The sequence below is a fragment of the Elephantulus edwardii genome, unplaced genomic scaffold (assembly GCF_000299155.1).
Source record: "Elephantulus edwardii isolate Elephantulus edwardi_28Jun2011 unplaced genomic scaffold, EleEdw1.0 scaffold00026, whole genome shotgun sequence".
Lineage (NCBI taxonomy): Eukaryota > Metazoa > Chordata > Mammalia > Macroscelidea > Macroscelididae > Elephantulus > Elephantulus edwardii.
In genome coordinates, this window is record NW_006399776.1 from 23,495,582 (window position 1) to 23,517,481 (window position 21,900).

General features: G+C 44.3%; 1 protein-coding gene across 1 annotated transcript in view; it reads right to left on the reverse strand.

Moving 5' to 3' along the window:
- MYH7 (myosin, heavy chain 7, cardiac muscle, beta) overlaps positions 1-646 on the reverse strand; it is a 21,323-nt gene extending 20,677 nt beyond the window's left edge. The window contains exons 1-2 of the mRNA XM_006883311.1: positions 446-646; positions 3-98 (exon numbers count right to left, since the gene is read on the reverse strand). Coding sequence (XP_006883373.1) covers positions 3-98; positions 446-646 — 297 coding nt within the window. The remainder of the gene's footprint in view (positions 1-2; positions 99-445) is intronic.
- Between the last annotated feature and the right edge of the window lie 21,254 nt (positions 647-21,900).

Below are 21,900 nucleotides of genomic sequence, written 5' to 3' on the forward strand. Positions count from 1 at the left end.
GCGGGCTCATGCAGGAAGGTCAGCATGGCCATGTCCTCGATCTTGTCAAACTTGGGCGGGTTCTGTTGCATCACCTGGTCCTCCTTCACTGTCACTGTCTGCAACAGCCCATAGACAGACCTTCCCGTCACCCCACACTGTTCACCCTGAACCTCTCTCTCCTGCCGTCACAAGGAACACTGTAGAGTTTTCTCATAATGGAAGAAAAGTTATCAGGACATTGGGGCTTGAGAAGAGAGAGCAGTAGTATATCGCAGAGAAAATAGGTTGAATATTGGGAATGAGAAAGGCTCTTTTGAGGGTTTGGACCCACACCTAAAGGAAAGGACATTCTGACTGTCCTCAGGTCTGTGAGGGGTGGATGCTAGCTCGACTCCTCTCTTGTGTGACCCCAAGAATGGAGGTATCCAAGTGTCCTCTCACAACAGCCTTGCCACCTACCTACCTTGCCATTCTCCGTCTCAGCGGTGACTTTGCCACCTTCTCGAGACACAATCTTGGCCTTGACAAATTCTTCTTTGTCATCAGGCACAAAGACATCCTTCTTGAGGTCAAAGGGCCTGGTCTGGGCCTCAAGCCGTTCCTTCTCTGATTTGCGCAGGAAGGGAGCAGCAGCCCCAAAGGCGGCCATCTCCGCATCTGCCATGGCGACTCCTGCTGTGTGAAGGAGAAACAGCTCAACCTCTTCCCATCAGCCTGATTTCCTCTTCCCCTCCTTGGACTGTCAGTGCAAGCAAAATTCTCAAGAGTCAAAAGGGGTCAATGGCAAGCTTGTTCTTTAAGCAGAATGATCTCACCAGCCCTCACAGGGTAGAAGGATAGCTAAGTTCTGTCCTTATTGAGTATCTCCTTGCAGAAGAAAGAGTACTATTTGTTTCTTGTGGAGGCAGGAATCTAACTGCTTTCCTCTTTGACGCTCACCTGTCGATGACCCTGCCTTCGCTAGTTAAAGGTATGAGCCTCAGAGTAGTCAAGATATCCTCCGCAAGGCAGGGCAAAAACTAGAGCTCTGTAGGCATGCCATCCTCCCCAGACTCTGTCATCCTCATCTTCAACTCTTCTTACCTTGGCTTCCTGGATGTGTCTACAGATGGGGAAGAGGCACAGGCCTGAAGGAACCTGGACACAGGGAAGGCAGTGTCATCATAGCCTAACCTGGCCAGCATCATCTGCCTGCTTCCCTTTGACTCTGCCCTCTAGCACTCATCCTTTCCCCTCACTCCTGAAAGCGGCCTGGAATTGAGGGTCAGCTTCTCTGATGCCATCTACATTCTTGCTTTTCAAATGTTATTCTCCAAGTACTAGTAGTTCTAGCAGTTTCCCATTATCGCCTCAACTCTGAGCCTTACATTCCCTTACTCCTAGAAGATAACCCACCCTTGCCTACATACGTCCAGTGACTGTCTGAATCACCTGAGAAACAACTAAGAGCCACATCTATTCAGTGCATTATAGTCCACAAATAAATGCACATTCTCTTACTGAACCATCACCCCATTTTACAGATGAGGAAATTAAGTTAAAGTGACCTGCCTGCCCATAAGTACATAACAATAAGTGGTAGAGCCAAGATTTGAACACAAGCCTCATATATCCAAAGCTATCTCTCTTCCATCATATCCCTACGTTTTTCTCAGACAATGTGGACATTCTCAGTGAGGAGATACCATGGGCATCCTGTCACAGATACACCCATCACAAAGCTAAATGCTCTCCACTTGTCCTCTTAGGGACACATATAATACAGCTCACTCACATTCGTACAAAGACGCACTCTTGATAATTCAGCACATGAGTGCCCTCAGCAGTGTGTCGTATTGGCCTTAAAAACAGATATGCACACTTAGATGTGGGTAAATAGACCCGCACTGCAGTATGTTCTCATGGGTATAAAGACGAGATACACACACATTCACCACTCCTGGATGTACACACAGCCATCTCCACATGCCTGGACAAGAGCATGTATATGTTCTAGACCTTCTATGTGATCTTTTTTCTGACATCCTCTTCCCTCTCCCTCATTTCACAACCTGGGGCTCCTTATCCCAGAAGACATTTGGCCCCCTGCTCCTACCTGAGAGCAGCAAGAAGAGAAAGACACAGAGCAGAAGAGGAGGCTATAGCGTCAGACCTGGTCTCAGGGGTTGTATATATGGGGCAGCAGGGCGCCCCCACCCCCACCTGCACCCAGGCCCTAGCCAGATTTAGAAAGGGTTGTTGTCACTAGAAGCATTTCCCCCAGGCTGCCCCCCCCTTTCCCAAACAGCTCTCCCCTCCGCCCTCCCCCCACTTCAGCTAGGAAACAATTGGAAGTGGTCGTCATTGTTATGGCATGGAGTGTGCAGGGTCTGAGTTCCAGGGGGCGGGGTGGCTCAAAGTGCAGCAAAAATATCTCCTAGGCCAGACCTCACATTCCACAACTGGTAGGGGGTAGGAGTAACGGACCAGGACCACCAGAAACTCAGGCAGGCTGGACCTCAGTCCTTCAGCAGGGCTGTTTCCTAGCCCCTGATGCTGCTGGTTTCTTCCCCCCTCACACCCCCCAGGACTTCCACAGTGTCCTCCCTGGTCATCACTCCCCATCTGGGTCCTGTATCCTACTGTGAAATGGGAGGGGGCTGCCTGCCAACAAGAGAGAAGGGTTGGGGGTATGGGCTCAGAGTGAGGAGCTAGACTAAAAAGCAGTTTGAAGGCGACTTCCTAGCCAAGAGGCCAGGGCAACAATCAGGGAGCTTAGATATGCAGACTCTGGCTTGGACACCAACTTCCCTGGACCAGCAGGGCAATGTGCTGAGGTCACTGAGCCTCTGAGCCAGAAAAGCCTTCACTGATCTGTCCAACCCCATCATTTTACGGAGAAGGGAAGTGCCTTACTTAAACAGTCACACAGGGCAGCAAGCTTCAAGAAGGAAAACCTCAGCAGAGGAGAATGGAGTGGAAGGGAACCTGGGAAGGCAAGCTCAGAGCCCAAGGAGGAAAGGACATTCTCTCTGTGTGGGGAGGGAGAACCCTACTGTATGGCAGGAGCAGAACCAGCTTTCTAGGGTCTTACTCCAGAGCCCTTCACCCTGCCCCTCTGGTGCTGAATGCCCTAACTCCAGCCAGACACTCAGAGCTGCAGCTAACATAGCTGCTAGCTACCCTAACCAGCACGATGCTGTCCAGCCCACCTGCCCTCTGGTGTTCTGTGAGGCCATCTCTGCCCAGGTCCAGGTAGGACTGATGTTCTTAACAGGTAGGATAAGAGACAGGAATGAACTATTCCTCTCCTCCAGACCATTAGTAACAGACATTGAGGAGGAAGGGAAAGGGAGCAGAGGCTCAGCCGAAAAGCACAGAACACACTCCCAGTGATAGATGGGCATGCAGGCTCCACCAGCTCCATTTCCAGGCAACTACTCTGGGGTTTGGTTTGAAATTGCCCTCCCTTCCTTCCCATGCCCAGTTCCTCAGCGCATGCGGATTCACTCATCTGATTAGCTTTCAGCTTGGAAGGGAAAAGCAGGCCTGGGGGATGGGGCACAGAGCAGGTTCATTTTGAAGGTGAGGTGGGCATGGTGGGGAAGGACAAATCCAGGTGTAGGCCTCCATGTGACTTCTTGGTAAGCAAGGCACAGTCGGAGGACACTGAGCTGCTGGAGTAGGGAGGGGGGATGTATGCAAAGGGACCGGTGAGGAGCCATGAACACTGCTGCAGTCACAGCTCTGCAGTCACAGCTCTGCAGCCAACATGGTCCTGGTAGGCTCCACTGTTTCCATGGCCAGTAGAAAATGCTAGGGGTCCCCCCAAGCCCTTGCCAGGTGCGGGGGAGTCAGGGCCAATAGAGCCATCAGACACTGCTACAGAAGAATAAAAACTATTTCATTCATCCCTTCCAGCTTTTCGGGCATAGACATGCATTTGTGATTTCCCAGCTACCAGGCTCAGATGCAGGCAATTGAGATCCACGTAGGAGAATGTTGTCTTCACCATGGGCCTGCCGCCTAGGCTGTGTAGTTAAGATTTTTCTACATTCAGTAGAATCAATGACATGTTGCTTCCTTCCTCTCAGGCACTGGCCTATTGGTGCTTGATGTTGCTATTCACTACACACTGTTGTGAACTAGAATCCACCTCTGTGCTATGTATCTTCTGCAGATTGGAGGGGATGATGTTCTTAAATATCCCTACCTACTCCTCAGAACCTCTAGTGCCTGTTTGCCTCCACTATGATTCTCTTTCTCTGTTCAAAGCTGTCTGAAGACAGAGAAGCTTTGTTGAGCATTTGTTGTTGTAGCATAGAGTAGGAACCAACCGATCCATAACTTACCCTCCAGCAAGTTTTCAAAGGTAGTTAATTGCATGGGAGGAGATTGTCCATCCTTCTCCCACAGAACAGCTGGTGGACTCGAACCACGTGTCTTTGGGATTGCAGCACAGCTTCCTGCCACTAGGCCATCAAAGCTCCTTTTGTTTAGCACTTACTGAGTTCTATTGTGTACACTTGGTACAAGCAGTCAGGAAACCAGAAGACATATTGCACTGGGCAAGCTCACTGTCAGGAATTGCTCCAAACTTCTGAGGAGCAATGATGTCAGTTTGAAGACTAAGGTGTACCTGATGATTCAGAACATGGTCTTTTCCATCACTTGCTATGCATTTGAGAGCTGGACAATGAATAAGGATGACAGAAGAATTGATGCCTTTGCGCTGCGGTGTTGGAGAAAAGCACTACCCCATGGACGGCCAACAGAACAAACAGGTATGTCTTGGAAAAAGTGCAGACAGAGTGCTCCTTAGTGGCGAGGATGGTGCAACTTCGTCTCACATGCTTTGGCCATGTTGCTACGAGAAATTATTCCTTGGAGAAGGACATCATGCTTGGAAGGGGTGGAGGCTCAATGAAAGAGAAGATCCTCAACAAGATAGATTGATACAGTGACTACAGCAAGGGGTTCAAATGGATCAGAGATTATGAAGATGGCACAGGATAGGACAAGGCTAAGATCTGTTGTTTAAAGGGTAACTATGAGTCGTATTCAACTCGATGGCACCTAACAACAACAATATCCATTGTGTACCAGGCATTGTTCTAGTAAATGAGGATAGACACATAAGAGCGATCCAAAGAAAGATACCTCCTTGGATAGATCTGCTTAGTTGTTGTAGTAGTGAAATTTGGGGGTAAGCTTAGAGCCAGAGGCTTTGCATGCATGCACATTCCTGATAGAAAAAACTTGAGGGTGAGGAGCAGGGATGCATGGGAGCAATTAAGGATTGTGCAGCATATACTACAGAGTGACGGCAGACAAGACAAAGGAGGGCAAAGCAAGTGCTATAAATAAAGAGGAGTGGGGCGAAGGGGGGTGGGCAGGCAGCTCCACCAAGGTAGACCAAATAAGGCCTGGAGTGGAAGGAAGGTGATCTGTCTCCCCTCTTCACCCTCCCCAGCATTGTGCCTGCTTTGTCTGGGTCCTGTCACCACCCTGATCAAGTGTCAGACCCAAACAGGAGCCATTTGCTGTCAACATGCCAGAGGAGAAGTTGCTAAATTTACTACTAGGAATGGAGGGAGACCATTAGGGAAAATTAGAAGTGACTTCAGCATGGAAAGAGGGAAATCAGAAGAGAACCCCAAAATTCAAAGGGAAGGAGAAATGACACAGTCAGAAGTAGAGGACTTGGTTCAGGAAAAGAACAAGGCACATGGGAAAGGATAACCTACCAGGGAGGAGGCAACCCCCCGCCCATTTATCTGCCCCTGGAAGCTCTGACCTTGGGGGGCCCCTACTCTTGTACCACACGAGCCTAGGATTAGAGAGCCCAGCTTTGTGCCTGTCTCAGGTTTCCCTTTCAAACAGCTGCTGCTTCTTGTCATTCTTTTGTCTTCCTGCTGTCTCTAAAATCTTTTGTACCTTTCACCCCAACCCCCCAAAACTCTAGTCTCTGCTTTCAGACAGACAGGGAACAGCTGGAAAGGTGGAGGCGGAGAGACAGGTTTGGGGCTGGTTCAGTTCAGGTTTAGGGTGGTTTAAGAAGGTAGATATTGATTTCACTGAAAGTTTGCGGTTAGGTGCCATTCAGTCAACTAAGACTATAAAGACTGTAAGAGCAGATTGAAACCTTGCGCTATCTTGTGCTTTTCTTACAATCTTCATCATGTTCAAGCCCATTGCTGCAATCACTGTTTCAGTCTATCTGGTTGAGGGTCTTCCTCTCTTTTGCTGACTCTCTACATTTTCAACCATAACAAATGTCATTTTCAACCATAACAAATGTAACTCACCAAAAAGAAGACTTTATGGAGAGGCCAGCCTGGATTCCAGAGCTGGAGGCCTCAGAGTGCATGGGAGGGCAGCCTGGTGAACAAGTTTGGATTCATCATAAAGCTACTTTGAAAACTAACTCCTTCATTTGCTAACTGTGTGATCTAAGCCAGTTATGGGACCTCATTGATTGAATCAATTTTGCCATCTCCTATGTGGAATAGAGAGCTTTGGTAGCTGAGTGGTAAGGAGTTGCACTGCTAATCCAAGGCTTGCAGTTCAAATCCACCACCTGCTCTGTGAGAGAAATAACTATCTTCCCATGCAATCTGAAAACCTACTGCTTCTGAAAACGCACTGAAGGGTCAGCTATGAATCTGTTCTGACTTGAGAGTTCATAATAACTACTATGTGGGACAGTCACATTTCTTTTCTGAAGTTACTGAGACAGCACTTAGAGATTAACACAAATAAAGAGTTTAACATAGTGACAAATACATAGTAGGCCCTCACAAAATAGAAGCTTTTATGACTAGGACATAGATCCAAGGAAACCATATTGCAGTCAGATGTTGCTGTTTGCCATTGAATTGGAACAGACTCAAGCCTATCCTTCTCTCATAAAGTAGTTGGTGGATTTGAACTGCATGCCTTTGGTATTGCAGTGCATCTTCTTACCACTAGGCCACTAAAACTCACTATGTATTTTGCAGAGAGATAGGTCTAGTTAATCTACCCTAAATTTTTTATTTCCCTATATTTCTCAGTCCCACTAAGTCAACCTGGATCAAGGGGTCAGTGGTCCGGGTCAGGGTAAGCCAGAACATATAGCAGCCTTGATGTCCCTTCTGTCTAGATTGTGACAGCCATTAGGAACAATGAGACCAGGAAGGCCAAAGTCCCAGGCCATCTACACCTAGTCCACGTCCACCCTGCCCCTCTCAGTAGAGCTAGGTCGCCATTGGCCAAGGACTCCCAATGCGAGTAGAAGCCTTCAATGGAATCTGCTTCACCATCAGAGCCAAGCAGCAGCTAACTTTTTTGCATTCTGACCAGTATATCTGAAGTATTCTAGGCTACTTGGAAGTGCCTGGTAGGACTAAGCTGGCTTTAAAGCCTGGGAGTTGCAAGTAGAGGGGAAGCAGACTAAACTGGGACCCTCAAAAAACGGGTAGTCTTTGGATGACTAGGGGTTCTTCAGGGTTTTGACCATCTCCTGGGCTAAAGCCAGACTGACCTTAAGAGGAAGAGATAGAGAGAGTTAGATATTTCTAGAAAAAGAATGGCCTGGGTACTATGATATGAAATAACTTGACAAACTGAAAACTAGCAACCTAGAAGTCACCTGATGGACATTTTGGTATCTAGACCTGGAGCCCTGCACATTTTCCTATATTAGACTCTAATTAGGGACTTGACACAAGTCCTTATTTCTTCACCTGAATAGTTCTTTTCAAGGCTTCTCTGTGAAAGTGTCACATGACTGCCAGGTCTGGATCATTGTAGAGACTGAAAGACCACAGAATTTATTAAGAGTGAAAAGTAATTGCTCAAAGACCAACAGTCGGAGTAATCAGTAGCTCCCTTTGCAAGCGGAGAAGAGATTATGCTCCCTTCTCTCATCAAAGACTCCCTTCCCTTAAGCAGGCTTCCCTAGGACCAATGCCAATTTCCCACCTCTTCCCCTCCCCCCATAAATGAAAGTGGACTCGCACAAGCACACATGTTTTTACATGTGCATGCCGTCCATCTTTGAATATACATATAATGGCACAGTCTCTGAGCAACCTCTAGTTTTAAAGCAAAGCATTGCTGTTTGATGAACTTGCTAGGAATATCTTCTTCCCAGCTACTGGGCGCCCATCCCAGGCCAGCCTCAGCCTAGTCAATCCATTTTTCTTCCTCCCTCCAGTTGAGTCCCAGACAGTCAGTCAGTCAGTCAGTCAATTATTTCCTTTACTGAACCCTGCTGTGTGTCCAGTTCTATGGGGCTGGGGGAAGGGGAAGGGTAGCAAAAGACAATCACTCACAGGCACAGGATTATAGACGCTTCCATCTGCTACAAATATTAAAAACCAATACTGTTGTTGTTATGTGCCATCGAGTCGCTTGCGACTCATAGTGACCCTATGTACAACAGCCCTAAACTCCGCTCTGTCCTGTGCCAATCGCACTGTCTCTGACACTCCCATTCCAATTATCCCAGTCACTGAATCAATCCACCTCATAGAGGGCCTTCCTCTCCTGCACTGTCCCTCCACTCTCCCAGGCATGATGTCCCTCTCTAAGGACCGGTCTCTCCTCACAACATGTGCAAAGTATGTTAGATGGAGCCTCAGAATCCTTGGCTCTAAGAAGCCACCCAGTTTAACCCTTTCCAGGACAAATCTGTTTGTTTTCCTAGCAGTCCATGGTATTCTCAATACTCTTCTCCAGCACCACAGCTCAAAGGCATCAATTCTCCTTCTATCCTCCTTGGTTATTGTCCAATTCTCTGATGCATAACAAGTGATTGCGAAGACCATGGTCTGTATCAGACGCCCCTTAGTCTCCAGAGAGACACCATTGCTCTTCAGTACTTTGGAGAGGTCCCTAACAGCTGACTTTCCCATGGCAATGCGCCTTTTAATTTCCTGGCTGCTGGTGCCAAGACTGTTGACTATGGAGCCAAGCAAACTAAAGCTGTGTACAATGTCAATCTCTTCACCATCCATCCTGATGCTGCCAATTGGTCCAGTGGTGAGAATCTTTGTCTTCTTGACATTGAGCCTCAATCCATATTGTAGGCTGCAGTCCTTGATACTCTGCAGCAGGCGCTTCAGGTCCTCTTCAGTTTCAGCACGCAGGGTTGTGTCATCCGCATAACGCAGGTTGTTGATAAATCGTCCACCAATCTTGACCCCACATTTCTCCTCATAGAACCCAGCCTCCCGGATAATCTGTTTTGTATATAGGTTGAAAAGGTATGGAGATAGGATGCATCCCTGGCGTACGCCCTTCCCAATTTTGAACCATGCAGTGTTCCCTTGCTTTGTTCTGACGACTGCCTCCTGGTCCAAGTATAAGTTTCGCATTAGAACGATCAAGTGTTCTGGGATTCCCATTCTTCTCAGAGTCAGCCATAGTTTGTTATGATCTACAGTCAAATGCCTTTGCATAGTCAATGAAGCACAGATAGACATTCCTCTGGTATTCCCTGCTTTCAGCCAAGATCCATCTAACATCAGCTACAATATCCCTAGTACCACGACCCCTTCTGAAACGAGCCTGGACTTCTGGCAGTTCTCTGTTGACGTGCTGTTCCAGTCGTTTTTGGATAATCTTCAGTAAAATCTTGCTTGCATGTGAAATCAGTGAGATTGTTCTGTAGTTTCCACATTCTGTTGGGTCACCTTTCTTTGGGATAGGAACAAATATCGATCTCTTCCAGTCAGTTGGCCAAGTGGTCGTTCTCCAGATTTCTTGGCACAATTTGGTGAGCACGTCCAGGGCAGCATCTGTTAAGTGAAATATGTCAATTGGTATACCATCTATTCCTGGAGCCTTATTTTTTGCCATTTCCTTTAAAAGCAGCCTGAACTTCTTCTTTCATCACCATAGGCTCTTGCTAGACATAAATAATTTGGTCCAGATCTGGAACAACCCAGAGGCATACAAGTTCCTGTTCAGTGTGAGCTGAAATCATTAAAGGTTTTAAGGTAATGGAAAACTGAAGCTTGAAGGGCTTTATGAACCAGTGGGAATGAAGAAGTGTTCTAGATGATCAGCAGAAGAATGGTGCGATGAGAAAGACAAAGGATATATACCTGGTCAGATCACTGTGGTTCTGAAGATACAACCACAACTCAACAAAACCAACAAGTTGAATTCAACCCATGGCAGGGAGGTCACATTATAGAGAGGGAGGGGTTATCTTCATGTGGTGTGCCTACCTGTATCAGGCCTCATGTACAGTGTTTTAGACACATCCTCTCACTCAGTACTCATATTTGTCTATCAACTGAATATGCCTGGGCAACTGGATTCAGAGCTAAATTAAGCTAAATGAAAATGTTTAAATTTGCTCAGTGAAAATTCTTTTGCCCATTTTGTAATTGGGTTATCAGACTTTTTCTTTTGGAGGTCCAGGAGTATTCTATAAACTTTCATTATGAGACTCTTGTCTGAGATGGTTTTGCCAAATATTTGTTCCCAGTCAGCAAGTTTTCTTTTCATCCTGTTGGAAAACGTTTTTGATGAACACAGGAATTTAATCTTTAGAAGGTCCCATTTATTAATTTTATCCTCTTCAAATTGTACATTCCTGGCTGTATTTGGCAGTCTCTTTATACCGTAGACTAGGGCCTCTAAGTTTGATCCCGGTTTGTCTCTTATGAACATCAAATGGCCAACAGACATATGAAGAAATGCTCCAAATCACTGGCAGTAAGAGAAAGGCAAATAAAAACCACGATGAGATGCCATCTCACTCCAGTAGCAGTGGCAAAATTTAACAGGACAGCAAGTAATAAATGTTGGAGAGAATGTGGTGAGATATAAACTCTTATACATTGTTGGTGGGATTGTACAATCATACAACCACTCTGGAAAGCAGTTTAGAGCTTCCTCAAAAAACTGAACATAGAAATTACACGTGACCCAGCTATTCCGACTCTAGCCTGACTTGTTACAAAATACTTTCCATGAACTTTGCCTTGTTTCCAAGACATGCAGAGTGGAAAATATGCTGAACACCATGAAGAATAACTAAAGATTCTAGACCAGGAGCATATCACTGTGGCATCATGAAAGCAGGTTTGAGGGGCCTGGCAGGGACATTGTTGGGCACATCTAGAAGAGGAGTCTGGGAGACACCAGAGCAGCAGACAGCAGCAACCAAAGCCTGGAGAAGAGTGAGGCCAGTGGACCAGAAAACCACAGAGCAAGACAAGATAGCACTTTAAAGGAAGAAATAAATTGCTTTGCCGACAGAGTAGGTACAGAGAATGAGAAAAAGTCATGATTGCATGATGTTGGCAAGGATGGGGATCAAGTGGAACAGGCTTTTAGGCAGGGGGAAGGACAAAATATTTTATTTAAGGGGTTTTGAAGTAACAGCGGAACATCTGAGGAAAGTTATCTTGCATCTCTTTAGGAAGTTGAAACTATGAGGCTGGTGAACAGGCTGGTAAATGAGAACTGACTGCTCACAGGCCATGATGGGAGAAGCCTTGAGGTTGGATAAGAGATCTCTGAAATGAAGGCATAGAGAGAAGATTAAAGGAGTGAGGAGGTATCAAAGATGAGAAAAGAAGCTCACAAAGAACCAAACTGAAGACTCAAAGAGAATAAGAATAGTTTCCTAGAAAGGCAAAAAGGTATAGAATGTTTTAGGTACAGTAATGCTTTAAGAAGAGCAAGTGACCAATAATATCAGATGCCAAGGAAGAGGTTGAATATAAAGAAGGCAGAGAAGAGGAATTTAGGTGATCTTGGAGAGAGCAGATTCTGTTGAGTTGCACATAGGGCACAACCCAAATTCACCTTCAGTGAAGAAAGGCATGAGGGGACAGAGAGTGAAAGCAGAGGGTGTAAACAATGCATTTGAGGAATTTGGCAGTAAAATGAAAGAGATTAGACAACAGTGAAAAGGGAAGAGGGCCAAGGGACATGTTTTTAAGATAGGAGGATCCTGAACATGTGAGCAAGGATGAGTGGGGCAGGGGTGTGTTAGGTGTATATATAATAAACGATGCCTTTGCCCTGTTCTCCATTCACTTTCACATTTTCTGGTCCTGTTTTCCTATCTCTCGCTTTCTTTTTGGAAGCTGAGAGGCTGTGCTAGAATCCCTGGAGAGCTGAGTCCCACCTCCACACAGTGAGCTCACACACAGGAGACACTATTGTCTTCCTCCTCATCTTTGGGCTCAGAGCAGAGTCAGCCTCAGCCATGCCTCTGATTCTTCAGCTCCAGAAGGGTCTCAGCAGCTTGAGCTCCATGATACAAGGACAAACATAGGACTAGAGGGTAGGGATTAGCCCTAGCAAGTGATCTGGAAACACAAACAATACTCAGTGGCTCAACTTCTTCTGTTTGCTTATGCTTCAGTATTTTACCTTTACCTAGAAAGTTCATAATCCTGGTTTGAAAGTACAAATTGCCTTTTCATACCTCACCCCATAACTCAGCCCTGAAGTAACTTCTCGGCCTCTCTAAGAAGTGTACTTGCTCATGTTCCCAGAGAAAATGATGCTCTGTGTTTCAGCATTTCTGCTGCTGGGTGTGCAAGGCCAGCTTTTGTACAGAGTCTTCATTCTAGTTGCTTTGCTAGAAATTCCCCAAAGTTCTCCATAATACTAGAAACCAATTGAGTATTTTATAAACTTTTGTTATGAGACTCTTGTCTGAGATGGTATTGCCAAATAGTTGTTCCCAGTTGGTAGGTTTTCTTATCACCTTGTTGGGGAAAGTTTTTGATGTACACAGTGATTTAATCTTTAGAAGGTCCTATTCATCAATTTTATCCTCTTCAGATTGTGCATTTCTGGCTGCATTTGGCAGACTCTATGACGTAGACTAGGCTTTCTAAGCTTGATTTCTGTTTGTCTCTTATGAACTTCATGGTTTGGGGCTTTACTCCCAAGTCTCTGATCCATCTTGAAGTGATTTTTGTGTATGGTGTGAGATGTGGATCCTGTTTCAGTTTTCTGCAGGTAGCAGTCCAGTTTTGCCAGCACCATTTGTTGAAGAGGTTGTCATTTCCCCATTTGATAGGTTTTATTTCCTTGTTGAATATCAGTTGACCAAAGATAGCTGGGTTTACTTCTGTGTTCTCAATTCTGTTCCAGGCCTCCACAAGAAAAAGACTGATAACTCAATTACAAAATGGGCAGAAGGTATGGAAAGAATTGTTACAGAGGAAGATATTCAAATGGCCAATAGACACATGAAGAAATGCTCCAAATCATTAGCAATAAGAGAGAGGCAAATAAAAACCACAATGAGATACCATCTCACTCCAGTAGCAGTGGCAAAGTTTAACAGGACAGCAAGTAATAAATGTTGGAGAAGATGTGGTAAGATTTAAACTCTTATACATTGCTGGTGGGATTGTACAATGGTACAATCACTCTGGAAGGAAGTTTGGTTCTTCCTTAAAAAGCCAAACATAGAAATTCCATATGACCCAGCTATTCCATTGTTTTGAATATACCCTGAGAAAATGAGAACTGAGGCACAAACGGAAACTTGTACACCAATGTTCGTAGCAGTATTATTCACCATTGCAAGAACATGGAAACAGCCCAGATGTCCAACCACAAAGGAATGGATTGAGAAGTTGTGGTACATTCATACAATGGAATACTATGCAGCATACAAGAGCAATGGTTTTGTGAATTACTACCTAACTTGAGAGGAACTGGAGAGTATTATGCTGAGCAAACTAACTCAGTCCCACAAGGACAAATGCTGTATAAAAACATTATTGTAGCATGAGTATGAGAATCCAAGGGAGGGGAAGGTGGAAGCAGAGGAGTGAGGATGGGTGGTGGAGGTGGTGTTGTTAATCATGGGGTTGCACAATTCAATGGGAGAGTGAAGAAAATGGAAGAATCTTTTGTAAAAATAAGTGTACTCAAACTTTGTAAACAAACCTGTATAAAATTAAAAAAAAGAATACATGTACATATACACACATTGTGCAGACTTAGAAAAGAGGATGATGATAAAACCCCTGAACCTGAGACTCAAGGTCAGAGTTGGAACAGAGGGTCCCAGGAAGTTGAATGCTGTAAAGGAAACTTTATAGAATCGTCAACAGCCTAAATGACAAATAGCCTCAGGGTCTCATGACTCAGTCTTGCAACTAGGAGCTGATTAGTTTAGAACATCTGAAAGGGATACTATTTTTATGTGCAGCACCAACTCATAGTTGACCCTTCAGTGGGTTTTCAGAGGTTATAAATCGCAGGGGAGAGACTGCCCATCTTTCTCCTGTGAAGCAGCTGGTGGATTTGAACCATATGCCTTTGGGTTGGCAGGGCAACTCTTTACCCTCTAGACCCACTGTCGCACTCTGAAGGGGACAGTGATGGGTTATAGCTTCAGCACTGGTACCAAGAAGAGAGAAACTTTATCAAAGAGTTTTTAACTTAGAAGATACAGACACTCTGAGAAGAAAGAATGGGGAAAAAGACAAGATGAAAAAATAGGAGAAGAACTAGGAAAGATGCATCAGCAGCCTAAAGGAGGGCAAACAAGAGTGTACAGCAGAGTATCAACAGAGGTGGGACCAGAATTGCTGAGTTCAACTGTAGGAACATAGGCAGTGGAGTGAGTTAGTCGAGACTGCCGAAAAAGAGTGGCAGCTGATTGCTGGCCTTCTGAGCACCACCAGAGCAATTTAAGAAGCAGTTTCATACATTTACCAACCAAACCATCAGTGAACTGTGTATGATGAGGTACACACCGCTCCCTCCAAATGACACAGCATAACATATCTGCCTCCCCTAAACCTCACTATGCCCCCGTCCTGCAGAAAGCAGCCAGAAGACTTCGTCACCCCCTATCACCACAAGGGTGGGAATGTTAGACTAAAAATCAAAATGGAGGTTGAAGCTCAACTCAGAATTCCCTATGCCAGGAGATTTTCCAAAACCAAAACTCAAAAAATCCTATGTCAGGACATTTTCTGAAACCAGAACTCAGAAAACGCTATGTCAGGATATTTTCCAGAACTAGAACTCAGAAATTCCCGTATTAGGACCTTTTCCAAGACCAGAAACTTTATGCACCAATGAGCTACTACGTCAAACTCATCTCACAACCCCCTAAAACACACTTGCCAAAACCCCATATAAGGCTCCTTAAACCCAACACCCAGTTTTACTCCCCTTCCTGAGTAGCCTGGTGCCCAATAAACTTTGAGAAATGTTTCAAAAAAGAAAAAGAGTGGCAGCTGTGTGTATGTATCATGAGAGGAGGTGACCTTGCCCAAAGTCAGAGTCTTATGGCTCTGAGACATCAGAGAAGGGGGCACAAACCCAGCCTAGCCTTCCGTGCCTGGCCCCTATGTCTGAGATTACAGTGTTGGCTGCTATGAACAACTCTGAAGGGGTGGTGTAAAACTAAGCAAAGGGTTCTTTTGTGGTACTGGGTTCCTAAGAATAGCTGTGGTTGAACTTGGGAGGTGTCTCTATGGTCTACATGCCCTGGCCTTGTTTTCAGAGGTGTCCCTATGTCTGGTATCCAATGGTGATGATTGCTAGTTGTTAGGAGAATGGGAATTGTCAATCCACTTCAACTTTTATTACCTCTGGTTGTCCAGCTCCGCTTTGAGAGAGGGCATAGCAACAAGGACAGAGGGCACACTGGACAAGAAATTGCTCTTAATATGTTAGGAAAGGGGAGATAAAAACTTCTAGCACTGGAAGGTAAAGATGGTGCAGGAGTCTGAGAAGAAGAGGTGGGGTTGAAGGGTGGCTAAAGTGGGGAAGGACTTCAGTGTTGGCAAAGACTTTCTGCTCCTTGGGGAAGTGGTGGAAGGAAGGAAGGAGAAAATGTACAGGGTAATGGGAAGAAGAGAAGGGATGAGGAATTTTAATGAGGCTACAAAGGAAACAAGGGACCAGAGGAGAGTGAAGGAATGACTGTGAGTTAACAGAGAGAGGAGCACGTGGAAGGAGAGAAGTGGTGAAAGACAGGAGGCCTTCTCAGGGACCAAGAGTAGGGGAGGTGGCACAGCTCTTAGAAGAGCTTGGACAAAAGACTCTCAAACTCCATTCCTGTGAGATAACAATGCTGTTCAAATCCCTCCTAATCTCCCCTCCTATTATTAGCCTCATGTCTGTCCTCTGAAAGAGGAGGCCACCGGTCACTGGACTCTGTCCTTCTCCCCTATGCCCTTGGTTAGAATTAGTCAGACGTGCCTGCATGGTCATCTGCTAACCTGGTCATCTGCTAACCACGGTCCTTGGGGCTTCTGGGCAATGTCACTGGAGAAAAGTATGGAGGGGGGCATGAAGGGAGTGGGAAGGTCATTCTACATACTCTGGGACTAAGCAGCACTTAAACACTGAAGGGATAAAGAGGTATGGCAGAGAGATAAGATCTTTGTCCTTAAAGAGTTTTCATGGCTAACATGAAAGCAAGTCTGGACTTGCTTATTTTTATTAAAAACAAAATGTTAATTTAAAACAATCAGAATAACAGTATTTTAGTTGTTGTTTACCATTGAGGAACTAACCCATAGCTGACCCTCCAGAGGGTTTTCAGAAGCAGTTAATCGCATGGGAGAACACTGCCCATCCTTCTCCCACAAAGCAGCCGGTAGATTCAAACTGTGTGCCTTTGGGATTGCCATTAGAGATTCCTAATATTAGAGTACAGTTCATAAATATAAGAAACACAGTAGCACTGTCACTGACAGGTAAAGGCAAAAGAGAAGAAGCCAATTGGAAAGAGTTTCATGGGAAAGTGAAACCACAGGGCCATGCAGACCATTTGGGTACTCAGCTTCTCTAACTTAAAGGTGAGAGAATCAAGACCAGCCAAATGTTCCCTGAAAGAAAGACTTCATGATCTATTTCTGAAAAATAAACCAGAAAATGCTATGGAGCACATAGTTCTACTCTGACACTCCTGGGGTCACCATGACTCTGAGTTGACTAGATGGCAGTATTTTCCTTCCATGGAAAAGGTAAGCTTTGAGGTGGATCATGAAAGTACTGGGTCTTGAGGAACCACGGTCATGGGCCAATGCTGTGGACATTCTGGAAATTAAAGGGGTCAAGGAGATGACTGACTTCTATGTCTGCTTTTGTGATACAGCTGGTAGGGGACAAGAGTGTCATAAGCATAAAGGTGGAATAGCAGCTTTCTGGATTTTTAAAGACTAGTATTTGTTGCTAATTATTTGAAATTACTGTTCCCCAATTTTCTCCTTATGTGTTTTCTCTTGGTCTCTCTTATCTCCAGTCTCCCAAAATATTGTTTTGATTTCCAAAACAGACAAAAGTTATTGTGTGTATTTTTATCTTGAGTTCTTTTGACTCTGACAAATTAAAATAAAATAAATACATGATGAATAATGTACCAAAGAGGGTGAACAGCTGCTGTTCTCTGTTCCTTTGAGGGTTCCAACTGCTCCTCCAGGATATGGGACATAGACCAGATTCTCTGGATCTTAGTCAAAGAGAGGATGAGAGTAGCCTCTCTTTGTCTCCCAAATCTCTAATTATTGTCCTTCTAAATTATGAAATACTCATTATTTTTTAAAAATCAACCAATAAAGAGTTCTGTAAGGTAAAAGTCATGTACAATCCTTCTGCTATGCCCACAATAATATACTACAGAAATAATCATGGTTAATAGTTGGAACATATCCTTCTGACCTTTTCCCATACATATATTAAATACACACTGGAATTTAAAAAAAAATTGGTTGTTGTGGTGGTGGTGGTTGCATGCCATTGAGTTGGAACTGACTCAAAGCTGACCCTCCAGTGGATTTTCAAAGGCAGTATATCACACAGGGATGAGGGTGAGGGGCCAGGGAGAGACTGCCCATGCTTCTCCCTCAGAGCAGCTGGTGGATTCGAACTGAGTGCTTTCTGGATTGCAACACAGTTTCTTACCACTAGGCCACCAGAACTTCTTTAAAATTAGAAAACTTTAAATGAAATGTTTGTAGCTTTTGGAGGACTCAAAGTCATGGATGATTTCAAAGGCCCCTCTTCAAGTCACCTGCATCTGGGCTATTATCAGAGTATCCATAGTAATAAACTTGCAGAAAGAAAACAATTCAAAAACAAAAAGGCCAAGGATTAACAAGTAAGAGGATATTGACAAACATACTCTGTCTCAGTCTTTCTTGTCTCCTGACATCCACCTCTCTTGGGAGAGAGGTCTCTTGGGCAGGGGATCTATGTGGTGAAAGGAGAAAGAGTTACTAGTAGGCACATGGTGGAATCTCAGTTTATGGGAAATTATTCCAATATTGCAGAGGTTATTTATTGCCTGAGCCTGCTTATGAAAAAGACTTTCCCCCACAACAGTTAGGTTGACATGATATCTGATCATTTATTCTGTGGAACTGATTCTGAACAGGTATCCTTTTATTATGCTCAGAAATTGTCTGAACATTTTTCTGTGTGGGCTCTGTAACTTATCCTGAAGGCCACATTTCTATGTGTCCTTTGTTGTGGAAAAGAGCATGGTTGTGGAGTGGCTGAAGTGTTTAGCTGCAAACTGAAAGGTCCGCATTTAGAAACCATTAGCTGCTCCTCAGGAGAAAAATGTGTCCATCTGCTTCCATAAAGATTTTAGCCTTGGAAACTCTATGGGACAATTCTACCCTGTCCATTAGGGTCACAATGAGTTAGAATTGACATGACAGCAATTGACTGACCTTTAGTCAAAAGTCAGCTAACCGTTCTGACCAAGATCCTAATATAGCTGATGACCAACACGGTTTTAGAGCCAACAGCTGGTGACAGAGGGCTGGAGTTCTGATGGAAAAGCATACGACCAGAGCATCGGAAATACCCCATTCCTTCTTCCACCCTGCTCAGTGCTGCTCCCATGTGTTCCTCACTCTCTGCTTCAGGTCCTGGACTGAGTTAAGACTAGTTGTCTGGTCTGTACCACTTTTCAGAAACCCATGCTACGTGTGACCTGGTCATTCAAAAGGTTTAGAAGTTAATAATGAGCTCAGTAATTTTGCAAAGTGACATTAATATAAAAAATATTCTATCTCTATGCATTAACAGTGAGCAATTAAAAAATTAAGAAAACACCTCCATATGTTGTTGTTGTGTGCTTTTAACTCAGAACTGACTGTCCAGTGAGTTTTCAGAGACAGGTGATCACACAGGAAGAGACTGCCCATCCTTCTCCTAAACAGCAGCTGGTGGATTTGAACTGCATGCCTTCAGGACTGTAGCATGCCTTTGGGATTGCAGTGCAGCCTCCTTCCACTAGGCCACCAGAACTCCCCCATTAACTATAGCAGCTACAGTAAATCAAATGAGATGAGAAGGTCTTCTGTATTATCTGGATGGGCCTAAAATCCAATCACAAGTGTTCTTTAAGAGAGACAGAGGGAGAGTTGATATATAAAGAGGAGGAGATACGGAGGCAAAGATTGTCATAGCACAGTGACAAGCAAGGGCATGAGGCATCCACTAAAGAGCGAGAGGAGGCAAGAAATACATTGTCTTCTAGACATCTCAGAGGGAGCATGACCCTATAAATAGTTTATTTCAACCCAGCAAAATGTATTTCATATTTTGGGGCTCTAAATTGAGGAGAAAATAAATTTCTGTTGTTTTGAGACACTAAACTGGTGGTAATTTGCTATATATAATAGAAATCTGGAGGATAGTCACCTGGCCAACTGATTGGAAGACATCCATATTTATTCCCATCTCCAAAAAAGATAATCCATCAGAATGTGGAAATGATAGAACAGTATCACTAATATCACATGCAAGCAAAATCTTGCTGAAGATTATAAAAAAAATGACTGGAATAGTAGTACATTGATAGAGAACTACAAGAAATATAAGCAGAGCTGTGTGTGACACTAGGGATATCATGTCAGATGGATCTTACTGAAAACAGAGAGTACTAGAAGGACATCTAATAGTGTTTTTTCAACTATGCAAAAGCATTTGACTATGTGGATTACAACATATTATGGTTAACATTTAGAAGAATGGGAAACCCAGAACACTTGACTGTGCTCATAGGAAACCTCTACCTAGACTAAGAAGTTGTTGTCTGAACAGAGCAAGGGAACACTACATGGTTCAAAATCAAAGAACAGGGAGGTGGAAGCGAGGGCAAGGAAGTACAATGTGCAACAATGAATAAACGAAAATCTAACTACTCTGTATATGTTCGTTAAAATCACATGTGAAATAATTTTTTTAAAATTATAAAAAAAAGAAAGGAATGCATCAGGGATGCATCCTTTCTCCACACCTTTTCAATCTATATAGGCAGAATAGATCATTTGGGAGGCCGAACATTATGAAAAAGGACGTGGTATCAAGATTGGAGGAAAATTTATCAACAACCTGCGTTATGTAGATGACACAACTTTGCTCTCCAAAACTGAGGAGGACTTGAAGTATTTGCTGCAGAAAGTCAAGGACTACAGCCTTCAATATGGATTATATCTCAACATCAAGAAAACAAAGATCCTCAGCACTGGACCAATAGGCAGTATCATGATAGAGAAAAGATTGAGGTTGTTAACAGTTTCATATTGCTTAGATCCACAATCGACATTATTGGCACCAGTAGTCAGGAAATCAAAAGATGAGTTGCGTTGGGAATATCTGCTGTCAAGGCCCTCTCCAGAATGCTAAAGAACAATTATGTCATTCTAGAGACTAAGGTGCACCTTATCTAGGCCATGGTCTTCTCAATGATGTGCTATGTATCTGAGACCTTGACAATGATGAAGAATGACAGAAGAATAATAAATGCTTTTGTGTTATGGTGCTGGAGAAGAGTCTTAAACATATCATAGACTGTCAAAAGAACAAATAGGTTTGTCCTGGAGCAAGTGAAACCACGTTGCTCCATGGAAGCAAGAATTTTGAAACTCAGTCTCACATGCTTTGGGCATGTTGTCAGGACGGGCCAGTTCTTAGAGAAGGACATCATACTTGGAAGGGTGAAAGATCAGTGCAGGAGAAGACCCTGGATGAGATGGGTTGACACAGTGACTGTGGCAATGGGGTCAGGTGAGTCAGAGATGGTTGGCTCAGGATAGGGCAAGGTTCAGAGCTTTTGTTCATAGGGTTGCCTGTGACTCAATGATCCTATCTACGTACAACATCTCTGAAGCCTGCCCTATTGAGTCTGTCTCACTGACTTCGACACACCTACCCTCATTACCCCAGTTATTGTATCAATCCATCTCATCTGGGGTCTTCCTCTCCTACACCATCCTTCCACCATTTCAAGCATGATGTTCTTCTCCAAGAACTGGTCCATCCTGGCCACATACCCAATGCATGTGAGATGGAACTTCAAAATCCTAGCCTTCAAGGAAAACCTTGGTTTCACTCTCTCCATGACAGACTTATTTGTTTTCTTAGTGGTCCGTGGTATGTTCAAGACTCTTCTTCAGCACCACAACTCAAAGGCATCAATTCTTCTATCATCCTTAGTCATTGTTCAGCTCTCTGTTGCATAGCAAGTAATAGCAAAGACTATGTCCTGGATCAGGTGAACCTTCATTTTTAGACTGACATCGTTTCTTCTCAGTACTCTGGAGAGGTCCCTGACAGCAGATTTTTCCAATGCAATTCATCTTTTGATTTCCTGACTGTTGGTGCCAAGAGTGTTGACTGTGGAGCCAAGTAAGCTGTAATTGTTAACAAATTCAATGTCTTTTCCATCTATGATTGTGCTGCCAATTGGCGCATTGGTGAGAATCTTTGTCTTCCTTATGTTGAGCTTCAACTCATATTGAAGACTACAGTCCTTGAAGTTCTGCAGCAAGCGTTTCTGGTCCTCCTCAGTTTCAGCAGGCAACATTGTGTCATCCACATAGTGGAGGTTGCTGATGAGTCTTCCTCCAATCCTGATGCCACATTCTTCCACAGAGAGCCCAGCCTCTCGAAAGATCTGTTCTGTATGTAGATTGAAAAGGT